Here is a 26939-nt window from a genome sequence, read left to right as displayed (position 1 = left end):
AGAAAAATACCAGATAGCAAACACTGATCAGTCTAAAAAAAATGAACTGAGAAGTTGATAACTTTCTAGTGGACCACCAGATTATAATATTTGAACTGGAAGGAAGGTTGTAATATGGTGAGATTTTTGAAAACCTTCTCCCCAAATCCTTACCAGCATTATAACTAATAATGATGTTAATAATAGCCACTACTTACAGAATGCCTAATACAAAGCCAGACATATACTGTTGACTATGTTATCTCAATAGCATTCATACTTTTGAAGGTTTTCTCATCCATGGGAAAGCTTTGGAACTCAACCATCAGTTCCCACTTAGCCAGTCCCATTTATAATTCTTATCAAGAAGTTTGTTTACATTTCTGCATGGTTACTTGATTGTGGAAGTATAAAGTATGCGCTTGTAGATTAGAACAATTTACCTGATCTGTGGAGGGATTAAATCTTGGCACAAATTGTAATCAAGTGAGTTAATCTGCTTCCCATATTGATTCCAAGCCTGTAATTCAATAACAGGTTCTGGGCAAGTACAAGTTGAACCCTTTTGAGCAATATGGGCACCAGGCATGAAACTCTTCCCCTTCTATGCCAATAAAGTGTCATCTCTTGATTATGACTTCTTTTATAGCTTTTCCAATACTCCTAGAAATGGTATTCTAGATGGGCTATAAAGTAGTTAATCAGAATAAATTAAAATTTGTACTTAGCACTAAAATGTAAATTAATTGTAGGTTTTCTCCCAAATCTAACCATTTTAAACATCTGGTATATATATTTTAGTGCTTCATTCACTCTAATGGTGATAATTTTAGCAAGTTGTTAAAACTACTTTTCACTTCCTCATCATAGCAGTTCAAGGGATGCAGCTAATGTGTCAGCATCGAAGCATCTCTTACATACTCATTAGAGAAACAACCAGTCAGTCCTCTTTGGTTCATCATAAAGTAAAATAGAGCAGAACGTTATCATCTGCCCACTGCCAACCAGAAAATGAAACCACTGGCCTTACTGTGAAGAAAGTTTAAAGTTTCCAAGAATCAAGGGCATTGAGTACAGAAAATTAATCTTTTCCCTGCCATGTTTTATACTTCTGAATATCAATTTTCACCAGCTGTGATAGTTTCTTTTGTAACATCTGCTAGAGAGTGGAAAAGATGCACAGAGATTGTATTTAAGCATAGCAATGCTTTTTTCTTGATGATTAAGGCCAACAGAATTATGGGAAATTCATGACTTGCAAATGATATAAATTATATAAAGATTGAAAATGCTCATAACTTACTTTTAATTAAGTAATAAGCCAGAACAGATTTTTCAGTAGTTTTGAGTAATGTGCATTGCAAATGACAGGCAATAATTCATGCAAAGAGGATCATATATTGAGTTCAAGATGTTCATATTTCATTTTTACACTCCAAAGCTGTTTCAATTCAGTTTTTCTCTTAGATCTTTGCTATCCCTATTTTGCACTAAACAGCCAACTTGACCAGTTGTTTCCCCGGAATTATTCAGTATTTTACTCAATTGTCTTTCTGATTTGGTTTTCTAGATACACAGGACTTTAGCCCTAATGCTTACAACTCTGGGGTGAGAGTAAAGATAAAATCCAGATAGGTCTTGATTCACGTCATCAAATGTTCCACTTTCATAAATGATTTTCCCTGGACTTTACTGAACTTGCCATTTGTTCAGCTTCATATAGACATAGCTTTAGTCACTACATGTAGAAATTCACCATTTTTTTTAAAGTGGACAAATATAAAGTTAGCAATTCTGTTTTCAACAAAAATGGTGCATGGATATACTGCTCATGTGATGTGAAGTCTGCTTATTTATTACATGGACTGAGGCACTGGAATGTTTGTTATGCCAAATAACTTGCAAACTGGAATGATGCCCTTCAAAGAAAGAAAGAAAGAAAGAAAGAAAGAAAGAAAGAAAGAAAGAAAGAAAGAAAGAAAAAGAGAGAAAGAGAGAGAGAGAAAAAGGGAAAGGAAAATAAAGGAAAGAAAAAAAGAAAAAAAAGAAAAAAGATAAAAGAAAAAAGAAAAGAAAAGGAAAGAAAAGTCAGTCAGTCATGGAAGAGTCAAGGCAATTCAGGCAATTCATATGCTCACAGGGTAAGTTTTTTTCTTCACACAAAACAGACTTGCAGATACTTGATTAAAAACTTTTTTTTTTTTCCAAAAACACCAAAAAACAAAAAAAAAAAACATTTTTCCATATCAATATAAGGCTCAAAATGTTACTTAAAATTGTGCCTTATCAAATTAAATGTCAAAAAGAGTAAAATTAAGACTATACAGTGGGCATTTTAGTTCACTCCTCCATCCCAGGTGATTCTCCAGTTTCAAAAAGAGCTTCTCAACTGCTATACACTAGCTTCTCAAGGTGTAATCTGCAGACCCAGAGCTTTGCCCCACTCTGGGAGCTTGTTAAAATCACAGTCTCTTATCCTCTTCCCCCCAGATCTACTCAGTCAGAGCCTGCATTCTAGCAAGATATGTCGCATAATTCACATGTACATTAAAGCATTGCCCTGCCACATCAGTGTCCCTTAAGTGGATTTCAGATGTGCTTGAGACATTGAGTCTAGGATCTCAGACCATTCACTCTTGCCATAGACAGCTTTAAACACATATTCTAGTTTGCCAGACAAACATTACTGATTGTGCCATGAAATTAAAAAAAAATAATAATAAAAGTTTGGAAAGTTCTTGATTGAGCTAATCAAGTCATCTCATGACTCCTTCCAGAGATGGCTTAGGAGTGAACACAAAATCCAACTTCAGCCAAGGAAGCATGAGGTAGTCTTTCAGGGGAATGAGGGAGGCTCTGGGAAAATTTTGTTGTTCCTAAGTTCCCTCAAAGGAGGGAGCATCAGGAGGCTATGCCTGAAACTGCTGATGGCAGTCGTCCTAAAATCCTGAGGATTAAATCAATATCAAAGATGACAAAGCAGAGAGATTGAGAGCAACTATATTCTTGATAATAGTGCTGAGCCACAGAACCAACCAGTCTACATCACCACTAGATTTCTTATTACATGAGATAATATATTTATTTTTTCAGCCAATTTGGGTTGAGGTTTCCATTAGTTGAAAATCATCTTAATATAGAAAAGGAATGGATATTTTTGCTGATTGGGTCCAAATTGCTTCATGCATTTTTAAAGGTAGAGCAGTTCTGATACCATAAGCATTTAGGGTATTATCTCTAATTCCAACCTATCCAACCATTCACTTGAGCCTCCAGGAATGCAAGTTCCCAGTGGAAACTGAACAGGGGTGTTGAAATGAGTATAGATGAGGTTTCCTTATGGCATAGCATTTATGCTCAGTGTTTGCCAAATGAATGAATGATGGCACAGGTGCACAGGATTAAAGTTGCCTTTCAAAACATTTATAATTACCTTGAGTTCCATTTTATTTTTACCTCATCTCTTTCTGAAAGCTACCAGGGCTCGTTAAAAAAAATTACTGTTGCTAAGAAGTCCCTATCAACATCATACACTTAGGTAATCTTACCTGCTACATTTCTCTAGGTCTCCTCCCAAAGTCCCTAGTTATACGGCATATATTTGAATAATTCAAAGTAAAGCATACTAACTACCATATCGTATCACTCCAAACCATGGGTCTGTCCAGTATCTTATGTTTTTCTGCATATTCAGGGGTATTTGCACAGTCAGCAGGTAAGTCCCCTTATGCCTAAGGAAAAGGGAGTTGCTGGAGGCCATATGTTCAGTTAAATCATCTCCCTGAAGAGGTCTCTTCCTCATGGTGAAGGTGATTCTCCCCTTTAATGGTACAGGGAGATTCACTGTCGGAATAGTGTTGCAGAATGAGCAACACTTGTTTTCCTAGAGAATAGTGAATATGTAGTATACACCTGTGTCACTGATATTTCTTACTGCACTTTCACCATGAATATCCCAACTTCCTGGCCCTTCTGGTGTGAAAAAAACTTGGGCATAGGTTTTGCAAGTGTCCTAGAGTTCCCAGAAAGCTTCAGTTTTGGTGGCTGCCATGGTTTCTGGCTTAATAACACACCTCTTACTGGTTTTTACCCTCCCTGAAGTACTTCTTATTTTCTTCCCTAGTGGTGCTCCCTGCACTTGAGAAATATAATTCTTATTTTTGAATCCTGTCTGAAGTCTGCTTCTGGGAGAACCTAATCTAAAACCTCATCATCACTTTTTAAGGTGCTCATCCAGTACCACGGAGTATACCTGTTTTAGGGGTAGCATTGAGAGACAGCCAAAAATTAAAATCAAAAGGAAATCAAGTAGTAAGAAAAGGAGAACCAAGGAAGGGTAAATGGAAGAAGCGTGGGTAAATAGGTGGTCAGGTAAGACACTCTTAGAAAGTGAATTTGAGCAAAGATTTAAATATATATATATTTTATATATATATATAAAATATATATACTATTTATATAGTATATATATATAGTATATATATTTAAATCTATATATAGTATAGATTTAAATATATATATATTATATATATATAGTTATATATATATATATAACTATGCACTTATCACAATGTCTTTTTAAATGAACAAAATGTAAAATTTTGGATCTGCAGTGACTTAAATACAATTGTGTTCCCTTGCTCCAAAACAGAGCAAAGCAATAGCAATTTCACTCTGTGTTATTACCATTCTAGTTTATGACACATGGAACCTGCTGGCCTCCATTTGACATACAGGGCATTGGAGAGTCAGCACAACTCAAACTTCTTCCCTAATATTGCTACTCAAATCAATTTACCTTCAGTTCCAAGGGTGACAAGATTGTTGTCTATTAGGATGGAAGATGGCTTTGGACAACCCTTCTGCTATTAGAGAATATTCTTTGGAGGCAGACTTTGCAATTGGATCTGTACTTTCATGCTTTCAGCACAGGTAATAAGCAGTGTCCCTTACCTTGCCATCTAAGAGAAAGATTTCTCTCAGGGAAGACAGTGACAACTCCAAATGGCCTTGGGCAGTCTATATTTAAATAGCAGTGGAGCAGGACTTTATTTTTTTTTTTTAAAGATTTTATTTATTTATTTATGAGAGACACAGAGAGAGAGGAGAGAGAGAGAGAGAGAGAGGCAGAGACACAGGCAGAGGGAGAAGCAGGCTCCATGCAAGGTGCCTGACATGGGACTCAAACGGGGATCTCCAGGATCACACCCTGGGATGGCGCTAAACCACTGAGCACCCCCCCCCCCCGGGCTGCCCTGGGGCAGGACTTTAATCCAATGTGGAGGGAATTTGATGAATAGCTTCCAGAAAGAAGGCAACAGAGTAAATCCAAATATCTAACGTCATTAAAGAGTGTTTGGTGACTTGCATATTGAAAGTCAATTTTTGTTAAAAGACAGCATGTTAGACAACCACTTGATTTATATGATCAGCCTTAAAAGGTGAGATTCTTACTCTCTATGAGAAAGCCTGTATGAGTGCTGTTGAGGAGCCAGCAATAGAGAAGTGGCTCTTTCCTCCTGACTCTTAAGCAGCTTCCCCGGCCTGAGGGTCTTGCTAACTTGAAAGGGATTCTGAACTCAGAGACATGTGTTTCAGGCAAGATCATTAAAGGTCTTATTAACTATATTACGTAGTTTGCACTTTATCCTGAAGGTAACAAGAGACCCATTAAAGGTTTTATGTATGGGCAGATCTGTGTTTTAGGAAGTTCACAGTGGCTGCTGTGTAAGGAATGGGGTGTAGGGGTGGTGGAGGTGGATTAGAGACAGAGGAAATATAATGCTTATTATGGTTGTTTAGAAAAGAGGTGAGCAGAATTTGGCCAGGAGGCAGTGGTTGTACACTTGTTCTCTTTGGGAAGGCAGATGTGACTCTAGGGTAGACACCAGTCTCAGATATGCCTTGAGAGAACACGTGCTGAGATAAACATTTAATGTAGCTATATGACTTCCACACCACTTTTCATGATGCCAGACAGGTCATATTTCAGGTCATTATCTAGAAGTCTATAGTATCTGTGTTTAGGACAATCTGAGATAATTTACAAGTTAAAAAGAAATGCCATATTTCTGAAGTTGAATTTATATTCATATCCTATGACAGGAATTCTACTCTTAGGTATGTACTCAACAGAAATGCACACATATGAGCACCACACGATGTGTATAGGGATGGTCATAGCAGTGTTATTTCTAATAGCTCCAAATATCCAACCATCAACAATAAAAATAGGTAAGATGGGTGAATACAGTAATGTGATATACATAAAGACATAACAGAGCAATGAAAATGAAATATTAGCACAAATCACAACATGGATAAATATCACAAACATGATGAGGAGGAAAAAGCAGGCACAAAGAGTAGATAGTGCAAAATTGATTTATGTCAAGTTTTCTTTTTAATGATAAACTATAGTGAAGTGGCAAAGTATACCATTAAAGTATACCACCTAAAATATGCCTCTTTTTGGCATATTGATTCTTTTAATCTAGTTATTTTTAAGAAACTGCAAGCACAGGAGAAGCTGTGAAAACCAAGGAGAAGTTACTTTGTTATAAGAGATATTTACATGTATAAAGAAAACGTCCATTTGTAAGGATGCCTCCCTCTCTGTACCAGGAAAGGGGGTATGACTCAATCTCTAGAAACTCTTATCAATGGAGAAAGAAACAACTTAAAATATGCATAACAACCTTACTTGTGTTTACTGTGTTTTCTCTGTAACCTGCATGACTCATTCCCCAATCCCAACATCTTCTTTGTCTTTAGTTGAAGATGGTATTTAAGGTGATGACTTCTGGTCATCTGGAAATCAGGGAGTTATTCAGTATCCCTGGGTCACTTCCATGCTTACAAGACATATATTGTTATTAAACATTTGTTTTTGTCCTGTTAATCTGTCCCATGTGATTTTAATCCTTAGACCACCCAGAAGAATCTTGAAGGATAAAATAAAAATTTTTTCCTCCCCAATAATAGTGTTGGAAATCTGAATAGTAGTTTTATTTGGTGAGAGGAAGGTGGTAATAAGAAAGATTGAGCAAAAGGGGGGCATCTGAAATATTGATAACTGAATGGAAAGGTTCACTATGTGAAAATTCACAGAGCTTTACTCATAACGATTTGGCTTATCTTTCTGTTATACTCCTTAACAAAAATATTTATAAAAATAATGTAAAGAATCACAAATTCATAAGGAATTAGTCACAAATATACGTAAAGTTATGTTCCTTTCTGCCACTAAAAAAATGCAGTGCTGAACAGGATGTTTAGAAATAAAATAAATTAGGTTTCCCATACAGGAAGCAGTGACAGCAGCTTTTACAATGTATCTAATCTGAGTTATTACAACGAAAATATTTGACTACAAATGTTCAAGTAGCTAAATGCAAAAAGAGAAGTGATAAATGCATAAATTAGTTCTAGCAATATGGTATAGCTGAAAGCAAATGGAGTTGGAAACACAAATTATGTGTTAAAAGAATAAAGTGTTAAAGGAAAAAGAATCTTACCTAACATTTTTCAAGCACCTACTATATGCCCAACAACGAGATAGAAAGTTTGTGTTTTCATTTTATATTCATACAGTAATTTTATGAAGTTGTTGGCATTATTATGCCCATTTGACAGATTATAAAATTGAGACTCAGGTTAAATAATTCTCTCCTGTTCTCACAGCTAAGAGATATCAGGGCAGCATTTGATCTCGATGTCATTGACTCTTAACCTCTTCTATGTATCAGTGGGTGGATTTGAGGCTCTGTAAGCCTCAGTCTCCTCTTCTGTCAAGTGGGAGGGTCCTCCCAGATCTGCTTTGAGTATCAAACAAATAGTTGTGTTCATTGTTTAGCTTAGAAAGGGCAGCCTGAGTCAAGTGCAAAGAAAATCTTTTCCAGAGCTGAACTCAGCAGAAAAGGTAGCCTCAGTGGCAAGAATCTCAATTCTGGCAGCGTTTAACAACTTCCCTGATGTGAAGAGCCAGCAAAACCAAACCTTTGTTAACAATCCACATTCCTGGACCCACTGTAACTGTGCAGGCCACAGTCTCCAGAGCAGGGTCTGGGGAAACCATCTTTATATCACTCTCCACCCCCATGGTGATTATTCTGTTATGATCAATAAAAGTTATGAAACAATGAACTCTGGATTTCAAAATATTTAAATAAGCTTCTCTGAGAAACTATATTTATCCTGACTCTTAAGTCATGTAGAAAAAAATAAATCATGATTCCACTAATGCTTTCCTGTAGGGATCTATTACAGGATCCAGGTAACTTGCTTTCTGGTAACAATATTGGCATAAAGCCTAAAAAATCTAAACGGGATAAACTTCAATTCATAGGTGAGTCCTGAAGATCTAATATACAGCACAGTGATTATAATCAACAATACTGTAAGCTTCAAAGTTGCTAAGAGACTAGGTCTTAATTGTTCTCACCACAAAAAGGAAATGGTAACTATGTGACATGGGAGATGTGTTAGTGCCTTGATAATCACATTGCAATATATAAATGTATCAAATTGGTACACAGTACATCTTAGGCTTATATAATGTTAAATGTCAAATTATATCTCAAGGAGCTAGAGAATTAGTATGCCATTAAAATTTTACTTTCAAGTAGATATTCAGCAAGTTTTTTTAAAGGTGTTACACTCCCATCATTTCAATTTAATTTTATAAAAAGTATGTTTATAAAATCAAATCTTGAGGTTAAAGTCAAACCACATTCTTTCAATACCTGAAAAAAAGAGAGAAACTTCCACTCTGTATTTAAGGCTTTAGGACAGAATGATTCAAGAAGGATATGAAAAGCAGGTTATGCCACCATTTTTCTAGAAAAATACTTGAGAACTTCTACATTAAGTACTTGGTTAAGAAGATAGTTTTATAAAATTGCAAACATAGATGATGTGATTCCCTACTGAAGCTGATGTTATCCAATGAAATATTTCGGGACTTCAGGAGTTAAGGGACCAAGGATAATATGAGGTATGGAAACATAGTGAAAGTGTTACGAAGACCAAATTTGACAAAATTTGCTTGCTTCATAGCTCTATGGCTGTCCCTAGCCAGTCCTAGTGTTTCTGCCTAGAGACAGTATAGGGGCTAAGGGCAGGCTGCCCCAAGATGGGCTACTTTGCCATGAAAATTACTGGAAGCTGAAAGCAATCAAGACCCTACAGGCTCAAGAGAACTTCACAGAAGAACCTAAATTGGAGGTCTTTCTCAGAATAAATATTATTCTCAGAGATAAATTTTATTGGAGTGACTCATCTATAAAGCAGGGCAAACATCTAATTACCAAACATCAGCTCTTCTTATCGCCCTGTGAATTTCATTCCTTTCCTCTAAAGTCCCAGACTACAGTCCCCCTTTCCCTTAGTTCAGAATGACATGCATACCTCATATTGCCTGTCTTTGGGATTTCCATGTCTGTGTGGATTCCCCGTACATGCAGTACTAAATTTGATTTTCTCCTGTTAATCTCCCTCAAATGAATTCCATTCTTAGTCCAGCTAGAAGGACCCTTGAAGAGGAAATGAATTCTTGCTCCCTGACAATAGCATTAGGAACATTTACTAAGCCAGCTTAATAAAGACCATTCTAGAGGTAGATAAGATCATCTTGAATAAGAATTAAAAGTGATTTTGAAAAAAAAAAAGAAAAAAAAAGTGATTTTGAGTACTTGCAGAGTAGCAATACCCAGTATTAAACACAGTAAAATTCAAGACAGTAGACAACAGGTATAAGAAAATTGCTTTCATGAGTGATTTTGGCAGCTCTCAAGAAAAATTATCAAAGTTCCAAAACATTTTAATAAGCCTGAGAACTATTACTTTGGAATGATCAAGAATAGTTTATGTGTAGACACAAATGTCCAGGGGTGGGGAGAGAGAAATTTCTTAAGAAAAACAATTTTTCTTGAGAGACGGTGACAGGGCAAGAACAGAAAAGAAAAATTGCATCCCTTCTGAGCTCTACTCAGCTCAATTAGTGAGCTATCACAACTTGAGAGCCTTTTGGGTTGGCACACAGACATAAAGGATAAACAAATGGAAAAGCACTAGCCCCTAGGAGCTAGATTGTGCTGCTTCTGAGATGGAGTGTAGTGTACTTAGGTTTTGGAATAACTACTACTGTGTTGGGGAGAGATGAAATCTTCTAGGAGTATCTGCCCTATTGAATCCTCCCAAGTAACCCTGAGGAAAGAATCACTGTGCTTCCCTTAATTCTATGGCATATGATATTTCATAGTTAAAATCTTATCAAAGGTGCAAAAACCAACACCCCTCCCCACACAAGAATGGTATACCTGAATGTATTTAATCATGGATAAGCCTGGGCTGCCTTCAATATTAATGCTTGAGAACAGGACCTCTTACTGCATTACAGTCTGGGTCTCCTGCCAAAGTACTAAGTCCAAAGTGAGCAGGACACTGCCAGGAATGATTTGGACTAGCCTAGAATGAGTGATAGTTCGGCTGGTGGAAAAGAAGCAAAAAGCCAAAACTGGTTAACTCAAATTAAAGCTTAAGTGTAGCCATATTTTTCTGGGTAAACAGGCATTCAGATAGAGTGACAGTTTCCACCGTAATATGCTACTATTAATGTAGTATTAAATGAGCATAAGCTCTTTCTCTTTAGCAACCTTTTTATTTTTTCATCCAAAAGCCTCTTCTAAGGAAGAAACATTCATGCTAAAATATTTTTATGTATCTTTGGGAAGAAAGTATTTTTAAAAACATTATTGGGGAGCCCAGGTGGCTCAGCGGTTTAGAGCTGCCTTCAGCCCAGGGCTTGATCCTGGAGACCCGGGATCCAGTTGTGATCCTGGAAGACCTGGGATGGAGTCCCACATTGGGCTCCCTGTATAGAGCCTGCTTCTCCCTCTGCCTGTGTCTCTCTGCCTCTCTCTCTCTCTCTCTCTCATGAATAAATAAATAAAATCTTAAAAAGACAAAAACAAAAACATTACTACCCTGCTATGAAAAATAAAATGCATCATATTCATTTCCAGTTTTAGACCATTTCTCTTTGAGGGAAAAGACACAACTTTAAAATAGCAATTGTTTCTAAAAAACACACATATTCAATTTATATACTCTCATTCAGTTGCGAACTTAATCAAAACTCTTTCAAAAATGTGTTTAAGTAGACAGCATACATTTTTTAAGAGTATAGGTAATGAATCTCAATGTATGATTTTTTTCCACATCTACACTGTGAACACACAAGATTTGCAACCTATAAACAAAGGATTATTTTCTAGAACTCTTGTCTTCAGTCATATGAAGAACTCATAAGGGGAAATATAAGTCCAACAGAGCTTTAATGTCCCTATATTTAAGCTTCTATTAAGGAGAAGTTCAAAAGAAAAAAAAAAGCAAAAATAAACAGTATAAATAATCTACTCAACATATTATAGGCTGTGAAAAAATTAAAATGTATTATGTATTTTATTATGCAAAGGAGAGTCAAGGGCATCAGCCAAATGACCTGATAATCCAATAAACTGTTTAGAAGTTTTCTGCCTTGATAAGAGTTTTGGGTAAACTGTATGCCAGAGCTACTTAGCATCACAAATATACTTAGCAGAAAGCTATTCAAGTATTGCTGTCATTTTGGCACTTCTAGAGAAAAAGCTATCACATTGATAGGTTTGGGTTTAAAAGAGAGGCTTTTTATGAGAGATTATAAAAATTGATTCCACTAACAGGTTCAGAGCAGTTTATGAGCTTGTGTATATAACACCAACCTCGCCCCCCCCCAACTTTTTTTTTTTTTTTTTTTTTTAAATCACTGAATTAGATTTCAATGGGCAGCCAACATCCAGGAGTTTTCAGACAAATCCTGAAAGACTCTTGGGGTAATAATAGTTTGGAGGTTACTTTTTTCTTCCAGAAGGACTAATGTTTTTGAGGATTTGAATGACACATCAGAGCACAGGAGACCAGGGTTCTAACATTTTTTCTATGGAACTAACCACCCACTCATCCAGAGAAAAGGCTTCTTTTAAAATAAAGCATCTAGTATATGTAATCTGACAATACACAAGGTAGTTCACTAAAGGCTGGAATGAGTTACAAAAGTAGATATACTTTGTCTTCAAAAGACCTCTCGTTCTAAAGAGAAACGGAGAAGAATGAATAAGCATACGTAGGTATACTGACATTTACGTAGGCATATATGTTATATATACACACACACAAGTTGTATATATGTTTACAGATACACTTATGAACAATATATTTGGCTCAATCTGACATATACAGAATTTTTCTCTTGTAGAAGTACTAACGATATGTGCCTCTCTTACTGTTAAAATGTGTTTATATATTTTTCTAAGCTCTTACTTATGTGAATGGAACAGAGAACATTAACCTGGTTCTAAAAATAGGAAAAAATAAATTTAAACCTGAGAACCAATTGGAAAGGAGACAAATAACCTAAGGCCAGTAGTAAAATTTAACTTTACAAACAAGCCTCAGTGGGTGTACCTTTAACTGGATCACAGCTTATAGAAACAAATAGCAATCTTTTCTAAAGAAGACTTGCTGTAAATAATGTAAGCTGGGGAATATTTCCTCAATAATGAAAATTCCTGTCAACCCAATTTTTTTCAGTTAAGAAAATATGGATAACTTTAAACAGATTTCTATATATTATGTAATGTGCACACACACACATACATACACACACAGCGGCTGCTATTGGATTTAAGAGCAAATATATAATGAAGTCAGCAAAGATAGCTTTCCACAAATCTTAAGGTAAAAGTGTGCCTACTTTGGAAAAGGAATTTCTCTAAGCAGAATTCTGTCTAAATTTAGATTTTTTTTACAATAAAATTTACTATTTATAATAGTATTTTACAATAGTATTCTCCTTATAAATAAGAGGGAAGCCTTATTACTTAATACCCCTATCAATTAACTTATGTTAAAATACAAAGCATGGATTAGGGTGAAGTTTTTCAATTTAAGTTGAATTAAGCCACACACGTGCTAGATATCTGAAACCTCCTTATAGTAGTATATATACCACACTAAATTTGAATTCTCATTAAATCCTAGGATTCGTTTCAAAGCATAAACAAATGTCTCTGGAATGCCAAAATTCCCTTCTTGAACTCAAGGGTTAGAAATACCTCTTGCAGATGGCCCCATCCTCACATAATTTTCACTTATAGAATTTATCTAAGTTATCCTTAAAAGTTGGGCTTAATTTTTTTTTTTTTTTAGCTTGTACTACTTCTGAAGGTTACCAGTTTTATATGTCAATCAAGCATTTTGAAAAAAGTTTCCTTTAAGTCACAACAGCTTGACAAGTATCTTCATCTTCTTTACACTCTCAAATTTGATAGACACACTTCTACACATTTGCCTTTGCATACTGAAAATAGTCTTCAATGAAGTCTGCACTCCAAAGAAGTCCCTTTAATCCCTTGCTAATTTCCTATTTCATATAATTAGCATATTAAAAACTGGTGTTTAACATAATTGTTATTAAGGTTTAGCTTTCATTGAAGATTTTGAGAAAGAATAAGAATTACCATGCATTGTTTATAAATTCTTAGTAGTTATTTTCCATTTTAAATGCCTAGAAAATCCTCTAGGGAGGGTCAAATAGTCCTCAGACATAGAAGTCACTTGAAAATCTTCCTTGTAATCATAAAACTGTCTTATATATTTCTTTGTACTAAGGTAAGGCTTATCTCTTAGACCACCTCTGCTTTGACTATTTCCCTCCTGTTTTTATTAATCATATCTTAATCTTCCCTTCACCAAACTACTATATCTGTGGTGTTTAGGGGGTTTTTTTGCTTGTTTTTGCAACTTCTATGTTGATTTTATGATCCTCTGCTTTGTCTTCCCCCATAGGTTTGCATTAGCTTTGAGAGAAGAAACTATGATCACTATTTTACCATAAAACCTTAAAAAAAGAGAACACTCTGCCATCTTAGAACATAAATATTCTTTGGTGGAATGGTAATTTTTCACTTTTCAATGAGCTATGGGTCTTTTAACAAAACTTTAGGGGAAAAAAATAGCTCGAGATACTGGCCTTAATTGACACCTGATTTCTTGTGTCATGTGTTTGTATGCTTTTCAAATTAATTAAGAATAGACACATGGATTTCCCTTCCATTCAACAACCTGTATAGAAAATCTAATCAAAAGGAGGTATCATAGTGCAGAAATAAATAGAATTAGTAATAGATGCCTATGCAGCTATTCTGTTCAAATTATCTGCAGGATCACATTTTTCACAACTTTAAAAATAAGGAATTTTCAACTATCATCAATTTATGCTCTATCTATTCAATTGATTAAAAAAATACATATTGGTCCTAATCTGATAACCACTATGTAATCATGGGAGAAATTTGTGGTCTTTATTATGATTCTTAACTAAATCTTCGGCTCTGTTACATAGGAAAAGCCAACTAACAAGATCTAACAATACTTTGCCTGGGATGGTAATTTTATTAGACATCTATCTATATGGAAGGGTATTCTTCAGGGTTCTATTTATGAAAATGGCTTTGACTTTGGGGAAATAGTTAGAGGAATAGGTCAGAAAAGATATGAAAAACTGGAAACTTTGGTGTTGTTGAGAAGAAAAAAATTAGATGAAGAGTTTGGTGATGGAAAATAGTATCCCATTTTTAGAATACATGGATGAAACTACTAACTCTACTTATCACTGTAAAGTACTAGACATTCTTCCTACATTAGTATTTATATATTTTTAATACTTAAATGTATTGTATGTATTTATATATATATATATATACAAACAAATTACTTTTATAACATGAATAATCAAATTACACTTCAAGACCATATAAAATCAGTTGGATTATTTCTTGTAAACATTATTATTGCTAGTGACACCAAGTTGATCTCTGTATTACCTAGGAGTGGGCAAGGTTTCTATTACTAACTCTGTTATATTACTTTATGTCCTCTTAACCCTTCTTCTGAGCTTGTGATGACTTTTTATGAGCTACTTGTAACAAGACAATGACTTCAAATTCCACGAGAAATAATCAAGTGGGTAATTTTTTCCCATTTTGTTGTTGTTGCTTCACACACTTTACCTGATTCTTGAGATCCAGTCTGGGACATGGGCGACCCCCATTGTAAGGTTTTTCTTTTAGCCATTTGGACCGAATTCTCACTCCAATCCCACAAGATGAACTGCAAGACCCCCAACTAGACCAGTCGCTTAACTTGCAATCAAAAGGGCATGGGATGACACATTCTTCTTGAATATAACCTGAAAGAAAAAGATTTATGTAAAGGGAGGAAAGCCTAATCAAAATGTACTGATCGAATTACTTATTTACAGAAAGTAAATAATTACAGCTCAGATTTTTCAACAATGTCACTGCAATGGCCTCAGTGATTTTTCTGTTCAAATAAACAAAGGTTTTAAGAGACAGGTACAAATTGTTAAGTTTGCATTCCAAATTTGTGCCATCTAACACTTTATAGCCAATTCTGTGAAGGAAGAGCAAAGTAGTTAGTCCTGCTTTCTGTTAGGAAGAAATAGTGTTTCAAAGCTAAGGATGGCACTATCTCCCCTCACTGAGCCTTGGGTTCTATATAATTCTCACAATTCTCCATGTGGGACAGAGTGCATAGGAGAGTCCAGCTCTATTAGTATCTGATCTGCAAGGCTTTCACTAAGAGAGCTCTTGATTCTCACTTTATGGCTTGGAGGTGGAAGGAGTACAGAGTGGATCAAAAATTAGGAAGACCAGGATATTATTTACCAACTACGGGAAGAATGAAAGATTGCGTGATGAGATTATACTGGAATCAAGAGGCATGGGTAGAAACGTACAGGCAGATGTTCTAGCTTTACTTAGACTTACACCTAATCCCAGTTCACTTCTTGCTATAGTCTTTCTCTGGATGATCTCACAATTTAACTATTACCTCTACTAATTATTACCAAATACATATTTCCTATGTTAATCTTACTACTAACTTCTCTAAGACCTACTGATCCACTCCTATTGGATTCCTAATTATCTTCAAATTCAACATATCTAAAACTAAAACCATCAATTTCATTATTTATTTATTTATTTATTTATCAATTTCCTTTAAAAACTGCTAATTCTCTTGTATCATTCATCTTAATTAAGTGCAACATATTTGATCCCTGTATCTGGTGGTGCATGCCTGTATAATTTAATCCCTTTAAGTGTGGGCAGGACTTTGAATATAATGGGATGCCACTCCCATGATTAGGTTATGGTATATAGCAAAAAGGAAGGGAATTTGCCAATTTAATAATATGTTATATTAGTTGATTTTGAGATGATCAAAAAGGAAGATTGAGAGATTAGCCCAGGAAAGTAGCATAAGAAGACCCTGAACTCACCTCCTCTGTGGACATACCAAATCTAAACCTAGTTATATGGCAATTCCTCCTGAAAAACCGTGGCTGATTGAAAACCTTCTGCCCCAAAAAAAGGTAGACCATGTAGAGAATGGCAAGACAGATGGTGACATGGTAGCTAAAGAAACCCCACAAGTAATGCTGGGAAGTACAGTGGGAAAAGATAGTACTGAGGGACCATGAGCAGGTTCGTCTACCTGGGGCCCAGAAACAAACAAACATGGTTTTAAAAAGCAACTAGAATGAAAAGAACAGTCTTAGAACCCTGCCAAATAGATAGCTGTTGGAACTCTCTCCAGGTTGGACAGGCTGGCTAGCATTACAATATACATTCCCCTTCCATCCTGCAGACATGAGCAGGGACCACGCATCCTAGTCAGCCTGCTACCTCAGCAACCCCTGGACCCCTACCCCCATGGGCCCCAGATTCTCTGGGGCACAGAAAAATGCCAAAGTTTATTTATTTATTTTTTAAGATTTTATTTATTTATTCATGAGAGACACACAGAGAGAGAGAAAGGCAGGGACACAGGCAGAGGGAGAAGCAGATTCTATGCAAGGAGCCTGACGTGGAAAAAAAGAAAAAAAAGGAGCCTGACGTGGGACTCGATCTCAGGTCTCCAGGATCAGGCCCTGGGTGGAAGGCAGCACTAAACCGCTGAGCCACCTGGGCTGCCCAAAAGTCAAAGTTTAAAAGAACAACTAGAATATAAAGGATTCGGTCCTTGATCTCTGCCAAACAGTGGAAGAGTTTGCTAACTCCAAGGTGGAGAGTCCGGCAAGTGCCACAGTTAATGTTCTCCTTCCATCTTGATAGTGTGGACAAAAATAGGATCCAGGCACCACAGTTGGCCTACTGCCTCAGTAAGCCTTTTGTCCCTAACCAACACTAGTGCCAGCTGTCCCATCAAGGAAGCCCCAGGGCTGCGCATAATGGGACACACCTGGTCAGCACTCACCGTAGCTCCAGCCATCTTACCAAGATGGCATCGGCACAAAGCACCCCAGAACATTCCAAGTTTGTACCACTTAGCTCCATACAACTTGGTAGGGTGACCCTACATGGAGTGCTTTGGGAATAACTAGCCCATTTCCATCTCTGTTCTAGCCATTGTGCCAGGATGCCTTGGTATGGCATTCCCTGGGATAGACAGCCCATGCCCATATAGGCTCCAGTCACCCTGACAGGGTATTCCTGTGCAGAGTACCCTCGGACATCCAAGCTTGCATCCACTTCAACTCAGCTGTCCTAGGACAGTCCAAGCATGGAGAGTCCCAGGACTCCCAGCCCACAACAGCCATACCTCCAGCCATCCAGCCAAAGTCACCAGACACACCTCTAGTTTAGGTGAAGTAGCTGTTCTGCCGAATTCATACAAACAAAAACAAAATCAAGCAAAATGAAGAGACAGAAGAATATGTTCTAAATGGGAAAAAAAGAGGCAAAACCTCAGGAAATGAATAATATGCTTGATACAGAGTTGAAAGTGATGGTCACAAAGGTATATACCAGACTGGAAAGAGGAACGGATAAACTCAGAGAGAATGTCAAAGAAATAGAAACATACAAAAATAATAATCAGAGTTGAATATAATAACTTCAATGAAAAAATACATTAAAGGGAATCAACAGAAAATTAGAAGATGCAAAAGAATGAACCAGTGATCTGGAAGGCTGGGTAATGGAAAGCAGCTAAACTGAATAGCAAAGAGACACAAGGTAAATAAATGAGGATAGGTTAAGGGATCCTTTGGACAACATCATATAAACACACATATGCATTATATGGGGTCTTAGAGAAAAGAGAATAAAAGGCAGAAAACTTATTTGAAGAAATAGTAGCTGAAAATTTTCCTAAGCTGGGGAATAAGAGATATCCAAGCTCAGAAAGCACAAAAAGCCTCAAACAAGATGAGCCCAAGGAGGTCCATATCACAACAGACAACAATGAAAGTGGCAAAGACTAAAGATAAAGAGAGTTTTATGGGGCACCTGGATGGTTTAGTTGGTTAAGTGTCTGTCTTCACCCGGGGATATGATCCAAGGGTACTGGGATCAAGCCCCAAATCAAGCTCCCTGCACAGTGGGGAGCCTGCTTCTCTCTCTCTCTCTGTCTCTTCCTCTGCTTGTGTTCTCTCTCAAATAAACTCTTTAAATTAAAAAGTAAAGATAAAGAGAATTTTAAAAGCAGCAAGGGAGAAGCAACTTTATGCACAAAGGAATCTCAAGAAGTCTATCAGCTGATTTTTATTTTTTTATTTTTATTTTTTTTAAAGATTCTATTTATTTACTCATGAGAGATAAAAAGAGAGAGGCAGAGACACAGGCAGAGGGAGAAGCAGGCTCCATGCAGGGAGCCTGATGTGGGACTCAATCCCGGACTCCAGGATCATGCCCTGGACCGAAGGCAGGTGCTAAACTGCTAAGCCACCCAGGGATCCCCCCCCCTATCAGCTGATTTTTAACAGAAACTTGGCAAACCAAAAAAGAGTGGCATGATATAGTCAAAGTCCTAAAGGGAAAAGAAAACAAAACAATACCCATAATTAAGAATACTCTTAAACAAGATCATTAATCATAATTAAAGAAGAAATAAAATGTTTTCCAAACAAAAGTCAAGAGTTCATCACCACTAAACTTACCTGAAAAGAAATGTTAAAGGAACTTCTATAAGTGGTAAAGAAAAGGCTATAAAGAGTAAAAAAAAAAAGGGGGATCCCTGGGTGGCTCAATGGTTTAGCACCTGCCTTCAGCCCAGGGCATGATCCTGGAGTCCCTGGATCGAGTCCCGCATCAGGCTCCCTGCATGGAGCCTGCTTCTCCCTCTGCCTGTGTCTCTGCCTCTCTCTCTCTCTGTGTCTCTCATGAAAAAATGAATAAAATCTTTAAAAAAAAAAGAGAAGAAGAAGAAGAAGAAGAAGAAGAAGAAGGAGAAAAAAGATGTAAAATATGACAACATGTACATGAACTATGGAGGGAAGAGTAAAAAATGTTCTTTTAGAATGTTTTCAAACTTAAGTGACCACCAACTTAATACAGACTGCTATATATTTAGGATGTCATATATGAATATCATGGTAACCACCAACCAAAATTTATAATAGAAACACAAAAATATAAACAGAAAAAAGCCAAGCATAAGACTACAGAAAGTCATCAATTACAAGATAAGAAAGGAGCAGAGAAGTACATAAACAACCAGAAAACTATAAGAAAATGGCATTGTGTATAAATATCAATAATTACTTTCAATGTAAATGAGCTAAACGCTGTAATCAAAATATGTAAGTTAACTGAATGGATGAAAATCAAGCCCCAACTCTATACTACCCATAAGAGACTCACTTGCTATAGACCTAAAGACACATACAAACTAGAAGGGAAAGGATAGAAAAAGATATTCCATGCAAATGGAAGTGAGGGAGAAAAAAGCTGACATAGCAGAACTTATATTAGACAAAATAGTGTTAAATCAAAGATTGTTTTGGGCAGCTGGGTGGCTCAGTGATTAAGCATCTGCCTTTGGCTCAGATTGTAAACCTGGGGTCCTGGGATTGAGTCCTGCATCAGGCTCCCCACAAGGAGTCTGCTTCTCCCTCTGCCTATATCTCTGTCTCTGTGTGTCTCTCATGAATAAATAAATAAAATCTTTAAACAAAACAAAACAAAAATAACAAAGACTATATCAAGAGATAAGGACACTAAATAATGCAACGGTGATCAATTCAGTTATAATGATTTCATATATCAAGTCATCCAACACTGGAGCACCCAAATACATAAAGCAACTATTTGAAGACATAAAAGTTGAAACTGACAATAATAGAACAATAATAAAGGACTCTAATATCCTATTTATATCAATGGATAGATAATCCAGGTAGAAAAAATGAATAAAAAGCAGTGGCTTTGGATGACACATTAGACCAGATGGACTTAAGATAAACACAGAAAATTCCATCCCAAAACACACAATACACATTCTTTTGGGGGCCCATGGAACATTTTCCGGGATAGATGTGTAGGTCACAAAGCAGGTCCCAATAAATTTAGGATGATTGAAATCTTATCAAGCATCTATCTTTTCCAATCCCAATGGTATGAAGCTAGAAATCAATTATAAGAAAAGGACTAAAAAAAGACACACTCACATGGAAGTTCAATAATATGCTACTAAACAACCAGTGAGTCAATGGAGAAATCAAACTGAAGAAGTTTAAAACCAGAGACAAATGACAATAAAAATGTAGTGGTCTGAAAGTTTTTGGACATTATGAAATGTATTCTAAGAAGGAAATTTGTAGTGATACAGGCTTATCTCAAGAAACAAACAAAACCAAATTATCTAATCTTATGACTAAAGAATTAGAAAATGAAGAATAAAGTAAGCCTAAAGTTAGAAAGAAGGAAATAATAAATTCAGAGGAGAAATAAAAGAGAGATGAAAAAATAGAAAAGATAAAAAGACAAAATTGACAAACTTTAGCCAAATTACAAAAAAAGATTCCCCCCAAATAAATAAAATCAAAAATGAAAGAGAAGAAGTGACAGCTGATACCACAAATACATAAAGGATCATAAGATTGTAGGCCAACAAATTGGACAACCTAGAAGAAATAGATAAATGCTTAGAAAAGGAAATCTTTCAAAACTAAATCAGAGGGATCCCTGGGTGGCTCAACAGTTTAGTGTCTGCCTTTGGCCCAGGGCATGATCCCGGAGTCCTGGGATTGAGTCCCACATTGGGCTCCCTACATGGAGCCTGCTTCTCCCTCTGCCTGTGTTTCTGCCTCTCTCTCTCTCTCTCTCTCTCTCTCTCTCTCTTTGTGTGTCTCTCATGAATAAATAAATAAAATCTTAAAAAAAAACTAAATCAGGAAGAAATTAAAAATCTGAATAGAGAGATGCCTGGGTGACTCAGTGGTTGAGGGTCTGCCTTCCACTCAGGATGTGATCTCAGGGCCCGGGATTGAGTCCTGCACTGGGCTCCATGCAGGAAGTCTGCTTTTCACTCTGCCTATGTCTTTGCCTCTCTATCTCTCTCTCTCTCTCTGTGTCTCTCATGAATAAATAAATAAAATCTTTTAAAAATATGAATAGATTATGAGTAATAAAACTAAATCAGTTATCAAAAATAAAAAAAAAAAACCTATAAGACAAAAGTCCAAGACCAGATGTATTTACAGGTAAGTTCTATAAACACTTATAGAAGAGTTAATACATTCTCCCCAAATTAATTTAAAAAAGAAGAAGAAGCAGAAGAAGAAGAAGAAGAAGAAGAAGAAGAAGAAGAAGAAGAGGAGGAGGAGGAGGAGGAGGAGGAGGAGGAAGAGGAGGAGGAAAGAAAGATTGCAAATACATCTGCAAGGCCAGCATTACCAAAGACACTATAAAAAACTACAGGCCAATATCCCAACAAACATAGATGCAAAAATCCTCAACAAAATATTAAGAAACTGAATTCAATAATACATTAAAAGGATCATTCACCGTGATCTAGTGGTATTTATTCTGGGGATGCAAGGATGGTTCAATATCCACAAATCAATCAATATGATATACTACATCAATGAAACAAAGGATAAAAATGATTAGGTCATCTCAATATACACAGAAAAAGCCTTTGACAAAATTCAACATCCATTTATGATAAAAACTCACAATGGAGTGGTCTTATAGGGTACACATCTCAGCATAATTAAGGCCATATATGACAAATCCAGGGCTAACATCATACTAAACAGTGAAAAAAAAAGTTTTCTGTAATGTTAGGGAAAAAAAAAAAACAACAAGGATGTTCATTCTTACCAGCTTCATTTAATATAGTGCTAGAAATCCTAGTCATAGTAGTCAGACAAAATGGGCATCCAAATAGCTAAGAAAACATTAAATCTTCACTATTTGCAGATGACATGATGCTATACATATAAAAAAAAACCCTACAGAAGGCAAAAAAAATTATTAGAATAAATGAATTCAGTAAAATGTAGGGTATGAAATATACAGAAATATGTTGTGTTTCTATATATTAACAGCAAATTAGCAGAAAGGGAAATTAACGATCTCATTTATAATTGCACCAAAAAGCATAAAATACCTAAGAATAAACTGAACCAAGGAGATGAAATACTTATACTCTGAAAACTATAAAATGCTAATTAAAGAAACTGAAGATGACACAGACTAGAACATATCCCAAGCTCATGGATGAGAAGAATCAATATTGTTAAAATGTCTATTTTAACCTCAAGCAAAGGACAGATTTAATGCAGTGCCTCTCAAAACACCAATGGCATTATTCATAACATAGAACAAATACTAAAATTTGTATGGGGCCACAAATGATTAGCCAAATAGCCAAAAGCACTCTTAAGAAGAAAGAACAAAACTGGAGTTATCATAATCCTAGATTTCAAGATTTACAACAAAGCTCTAATAAAACAATATGGTACCAGGCCAAAAAGAGACACACAGGTCAACAGAACATTATATAAGGCAGAAAAATAAAACTATGTTTATATGATCAGTTAATCTATGACAAAGAGTGCAAAAATATAGAGTGGAGAAAAGATAGTTTCTTCAACAAATGGTTCTGGGAAAACTGGACAGCTACATGCAAAAGAATGAAACTGGGCCACTTTCTTACACTATTTGCAAAAATAAATTCAAAATGGATTAAAGACCTAAATGTGAGACCAGAATCCATAGAACCCCTAGGAGAAAATAGAGGCAGTAATCTCTTAGATGTTGACTTTAGCTACATTTTTCTAGATAGGTCTCCTCAAGTAAGGGAAAAAAGCTATTGGGGCTACAACAAAATAAAAACCTTTTGCACAGCAAAGGAATCTATCAATAAAACAATAAGGTAACCTGAATGGGAGAAGGTATATGCAAATGATATGTCTGATAAGGGGTAATATCCAAAATATATAAAGAACTCTTAAAACTCAACACAAGAGAAAACCAAAACAAATCCAATTAGAACACAAGCAGAAGACTTGAATATTTTTCATTTGTATGTATTTTTCAATACATACAAATGGCCAAGAGATGCATGAAAAGATGTTTAATATCACTAGTCATCAGATAACTGCAAATAAAAACTCCAAAGAGACATGATCTTATACCTCTAAGAATGGCTAGTACCAAAAAGACAAGTAATAACAAATGTTGGTGAGGATGTAGAGAAAATGGAACCCTCACACGCTGCTGGTGGGAATGTAAATTGGTACAACCACTGTGGAAACCAGTATGGTGTTTCCTCAAAAAATTAAAAACAGAAATACCATATGATCCAGTAATCCCACTACTGGGTATTTGCCCAGAGAAAACAAAGTAACCAGCTTGGGAAGCCATATATGCACCCTTATGTCTATAGTAGCATTATTTACAATAGCTAAAGTAAGAAAGCAACTCAAGTGCCCATCAGCTGATGAGTAGATAAATAAGTAGTGTGTATATATAATGGAATGTTATTCAGTCATAAATAAGAATGAAATCTTGCCATTTGTGACATGGATAGACCTAGAGGGTATTATTCTAAATGAAATAAATTAGGGAAAGATAAATACCACATGACTTCACTTATATGTGGATAACAACCAAACAAAAACAAGGTAGGAACAGACTCAGAGAACAGAACTTCAGAGAACAAACCAAAGGTTTCATTGGGGAGGATAGTGAAAGGATGGGCAAAACGTGTGAAGGGGAATGGGAGGTACAAGCTTCTAGCTATGGGATGTGTAACTCAGGAGGAAGAACTTTACAGAATAGGGAATGCAGTCGATGGTATTTTAATAGTGTTATATGGTGATAGATGGTAGCTCCACTTGTCAGCATAACATGAGATAAGTAGTCGTCAAAGCAATGTTGTAAACACAAAAATATTATGTTTTGTGTTAACTATATTTCAATAATAATTATTTTTCTTAAATTTTTTTTATTTACTTATGATAGTCACAGAGAGAGAGAGAGAGGCAGAGACACAGGCTGAGGGAGAAGCAGGCTCCATGCACCGGGAGCCCGATGTGGGATTCGATTCCGGGTCTCCAGGATCGCGCCCTGGAACAAAGGCAGGTGCCAAACCGCTGCGCCACCCAGGGATCCCATATTTCAATAATAATTAAAAAGGACACTGTGTCCATGAAAGAATATTAGGTGCAAAACAAATAGCTACCACAACAAGAACAAAAAAGGAGGGAGGAGTTAATCTGGGGGTGGGCATGACTTAATCAGGTGAAAACTCTTAACAGAGTTTCTGTGGAGTAAGAGATCTTCTGTTGGCCTTAAAGATGCAAACAGCCATGGATAAAATGCCTGTGGAGTGGCCACACTTCAGGCAACTGCAAGCACCCTCCAAAATCTGAAGGCAGCCTAGGTCTGTCAACCAGTGGGAGAGCAGGGACCTCAGCCCACAGTTCACACCAGATGAATTCTGCCAAGAATTCCAAGGGAGTTTGGAAGAGGAGCTTCCCCAAGTCATGCCTCTGCTGGCATAACTGTGGCCTGTTGAGACTCCTAAGCAGAGAATCTAGGAAAGCCATTCCTGTGCTTCTGACCCGTGGAAATGGAGATTGAGCTGCTGAGTCTTTACTGATTTACGCGGCAATTAAAAATTAACATATTATCCCCAATAAAAATCTGTTATCTTAAACCTTCCTCCATCATTTTATTTATTTATTTATTTATTTATTTATTTATTTATTTATTTATTTATTTTAAATATTGTTTGTTTTTTTAAGATTATTTATTTATTCATGAGACAGAGAGAGAAAGAGGCAGAGACACAGGCAGAGGGAGAAGCAGGCTCCATGCAGGGAGCCCGACAAGGGACTCAATCCCGGGACCCCAGGATCAGGCTCTGGGCTGAAGGCAGCGCTAAATCGCTGAGCCACTGGGGCTGCCCCCTCCATTATTTTGTACATATATTATTAGGTATAATAAATTCCAATTGTTGAAGCATCACAGACATGTCATTTGCTCTATAATTCCTGGTTCAAGATCTTACAGTTTCTGGCCCCGAATACCATAATATTTTCTCCACCAGTCTCCCTTTTTACTAATCATTCCTTTTGTTATTGGCCAGTCACTCCAAAGAAAAAGTTACTTTTCTAAAAGTAACTTATGGTATTCCTACTTTGAAAACCTTTGCTGATTTCCTTAAAACTAAACTGCCATCTACTTTGTAAAATCTCTAAAATTCCTTACAAGAGGCTCTAAGCAAAGATTTTTGACCCTGGCTGTAAGATATATTCCCACTGCACAAGACACACTACAGATCAATTTGACCAGAATGCCATGGAATAGGACCTAGAGGAATACCAAGAGGAATCTAAAGTGTAGTCAAAGCTGAGGGCCACCTCCAGAACTCATTCTCCATCTGCCCTTCCCTCTCCTGAATCTTGAAATATGTCCCCATAGACGATTTCATCTTCTCTAGTAATGCCCATGCCTTTCCTCATGCAGAAAAATTTTCTCCAACCAGGTTAGCCTTCCTCATTCATTACATCAGCCACTCCTTGCCAACAGAGTCAACTACCTGGTGCCACCATTTGTCTGCCGTGCCAGTCTGGCAAAGCTTCAGACCTAGAGTGGTCCAACTGTTTTCCTATTCTGCTTCATCCTGGATGACCAGCAGAGATGAAGAAAATGCTATCTCTACACTTGTGACACTTAATTTCACACTTGTGACAACCACATTCTCATACCGACTAGAGATTTTTCTGAGTTTCCTCTCACTCCCTTTTCATATTACAGCTTGTTCAAACCTTTTCCACCTGTTCTCAAACTTTTAAGACTTCAACCCTTCTTTCCCAGAGAAAAACAGAAATAAGAGCTCCTTTATACTCCTGTGAATATGTCTGTATTCATTCCCATGTTTTTCTTCTGTCTACATATCATAATGGAAAAGACATCCATTTTTCCTATGTAGGACACATTTTTACTGTTTAAGTCCTCTACAACTCTTTCAGGACCTTATTTTCTTGATTGTAATTCCCCCTCCCTCCCCATATGTGTGTGTCTGTGTGTTTGCATATATGTGTAATATACATATTTTAAGTTCTACATTAAACAAATAATAAAAATAAATTATATTTAAATTCATTTTCTCTTTGATTAATATTATAATGACTTTACACCAAACATCTAAGGGTCATCAGGAAGGATCTTTGTGGGGTTGAGAAAAATTACTCCATTTGAGGTCATTAAAAGACTAATTTTCAGGCAGCCCTGGTGGCTCAGCAGGTTAGCACCACCTTCCGCCTGGAGACCCAGGATGGAGTCCCACGTCAGGCTCCCTGCATGGAGCCTGCTTCTCCCTCTGCCTGTGTCTCTGCCTTTCTCTCTCTGTGTCTCTCATGAATAAATGAATAAAATTTTTTAAAAAGACTAATTATCTGTTTAACATAATTATAATTCTATAGTTCTTTCTAAGGAGACTTGAGTACAAATTTAGGCTTAGGTACATAACAAATGCTAATGTAAGATTAAATACATACGACAAGCATTGCTTCATTTTATAGAGGAACTGAGTCA

The 26939-nt window shown here is 36.4% G+C and overlaps 1 protein-coding gene across 1 annotated transcript in view; it reads right to left on the bottom strand.

The window, feature by feature from the left end:
* The window catches only part of THSD7B (thrombospondin type 1 domain containing 7B), a 732294-nt gene that overhangs the window by 169022 nt on the left and 536333 nt on the right, over nucleotides 1–26939 (bottom strand). The window contains exon 14 of the mRNA XM_041739265.1: nucleotides 15090–15268. Coding sequence (XP_041595199.1) covers nucleotides 15090–15268 — 179 coding nt within the window. The remainder of the gene's footprint in view (nucleotides 1–15089; nucleotides 15269–26939) is intronic.

Source organism: Vulpes lagopus, chromosome 24, assembly GCF_018345385.1.
Source record: "Vulpes lagopus strain Blue_001 chromosome 24, ASM1834538v1, whole genome shotgun sequence".
NCBI lineage: Eukaryota > Metazoa > Chordata > Mammalia > Carnivora > Canidae > Vulpes > Vulpes lagopus.
Note: the sequence above shows the minus strand (reverse complement) of the source record. Positions and strands in the feature narration are given on the sequence as shown.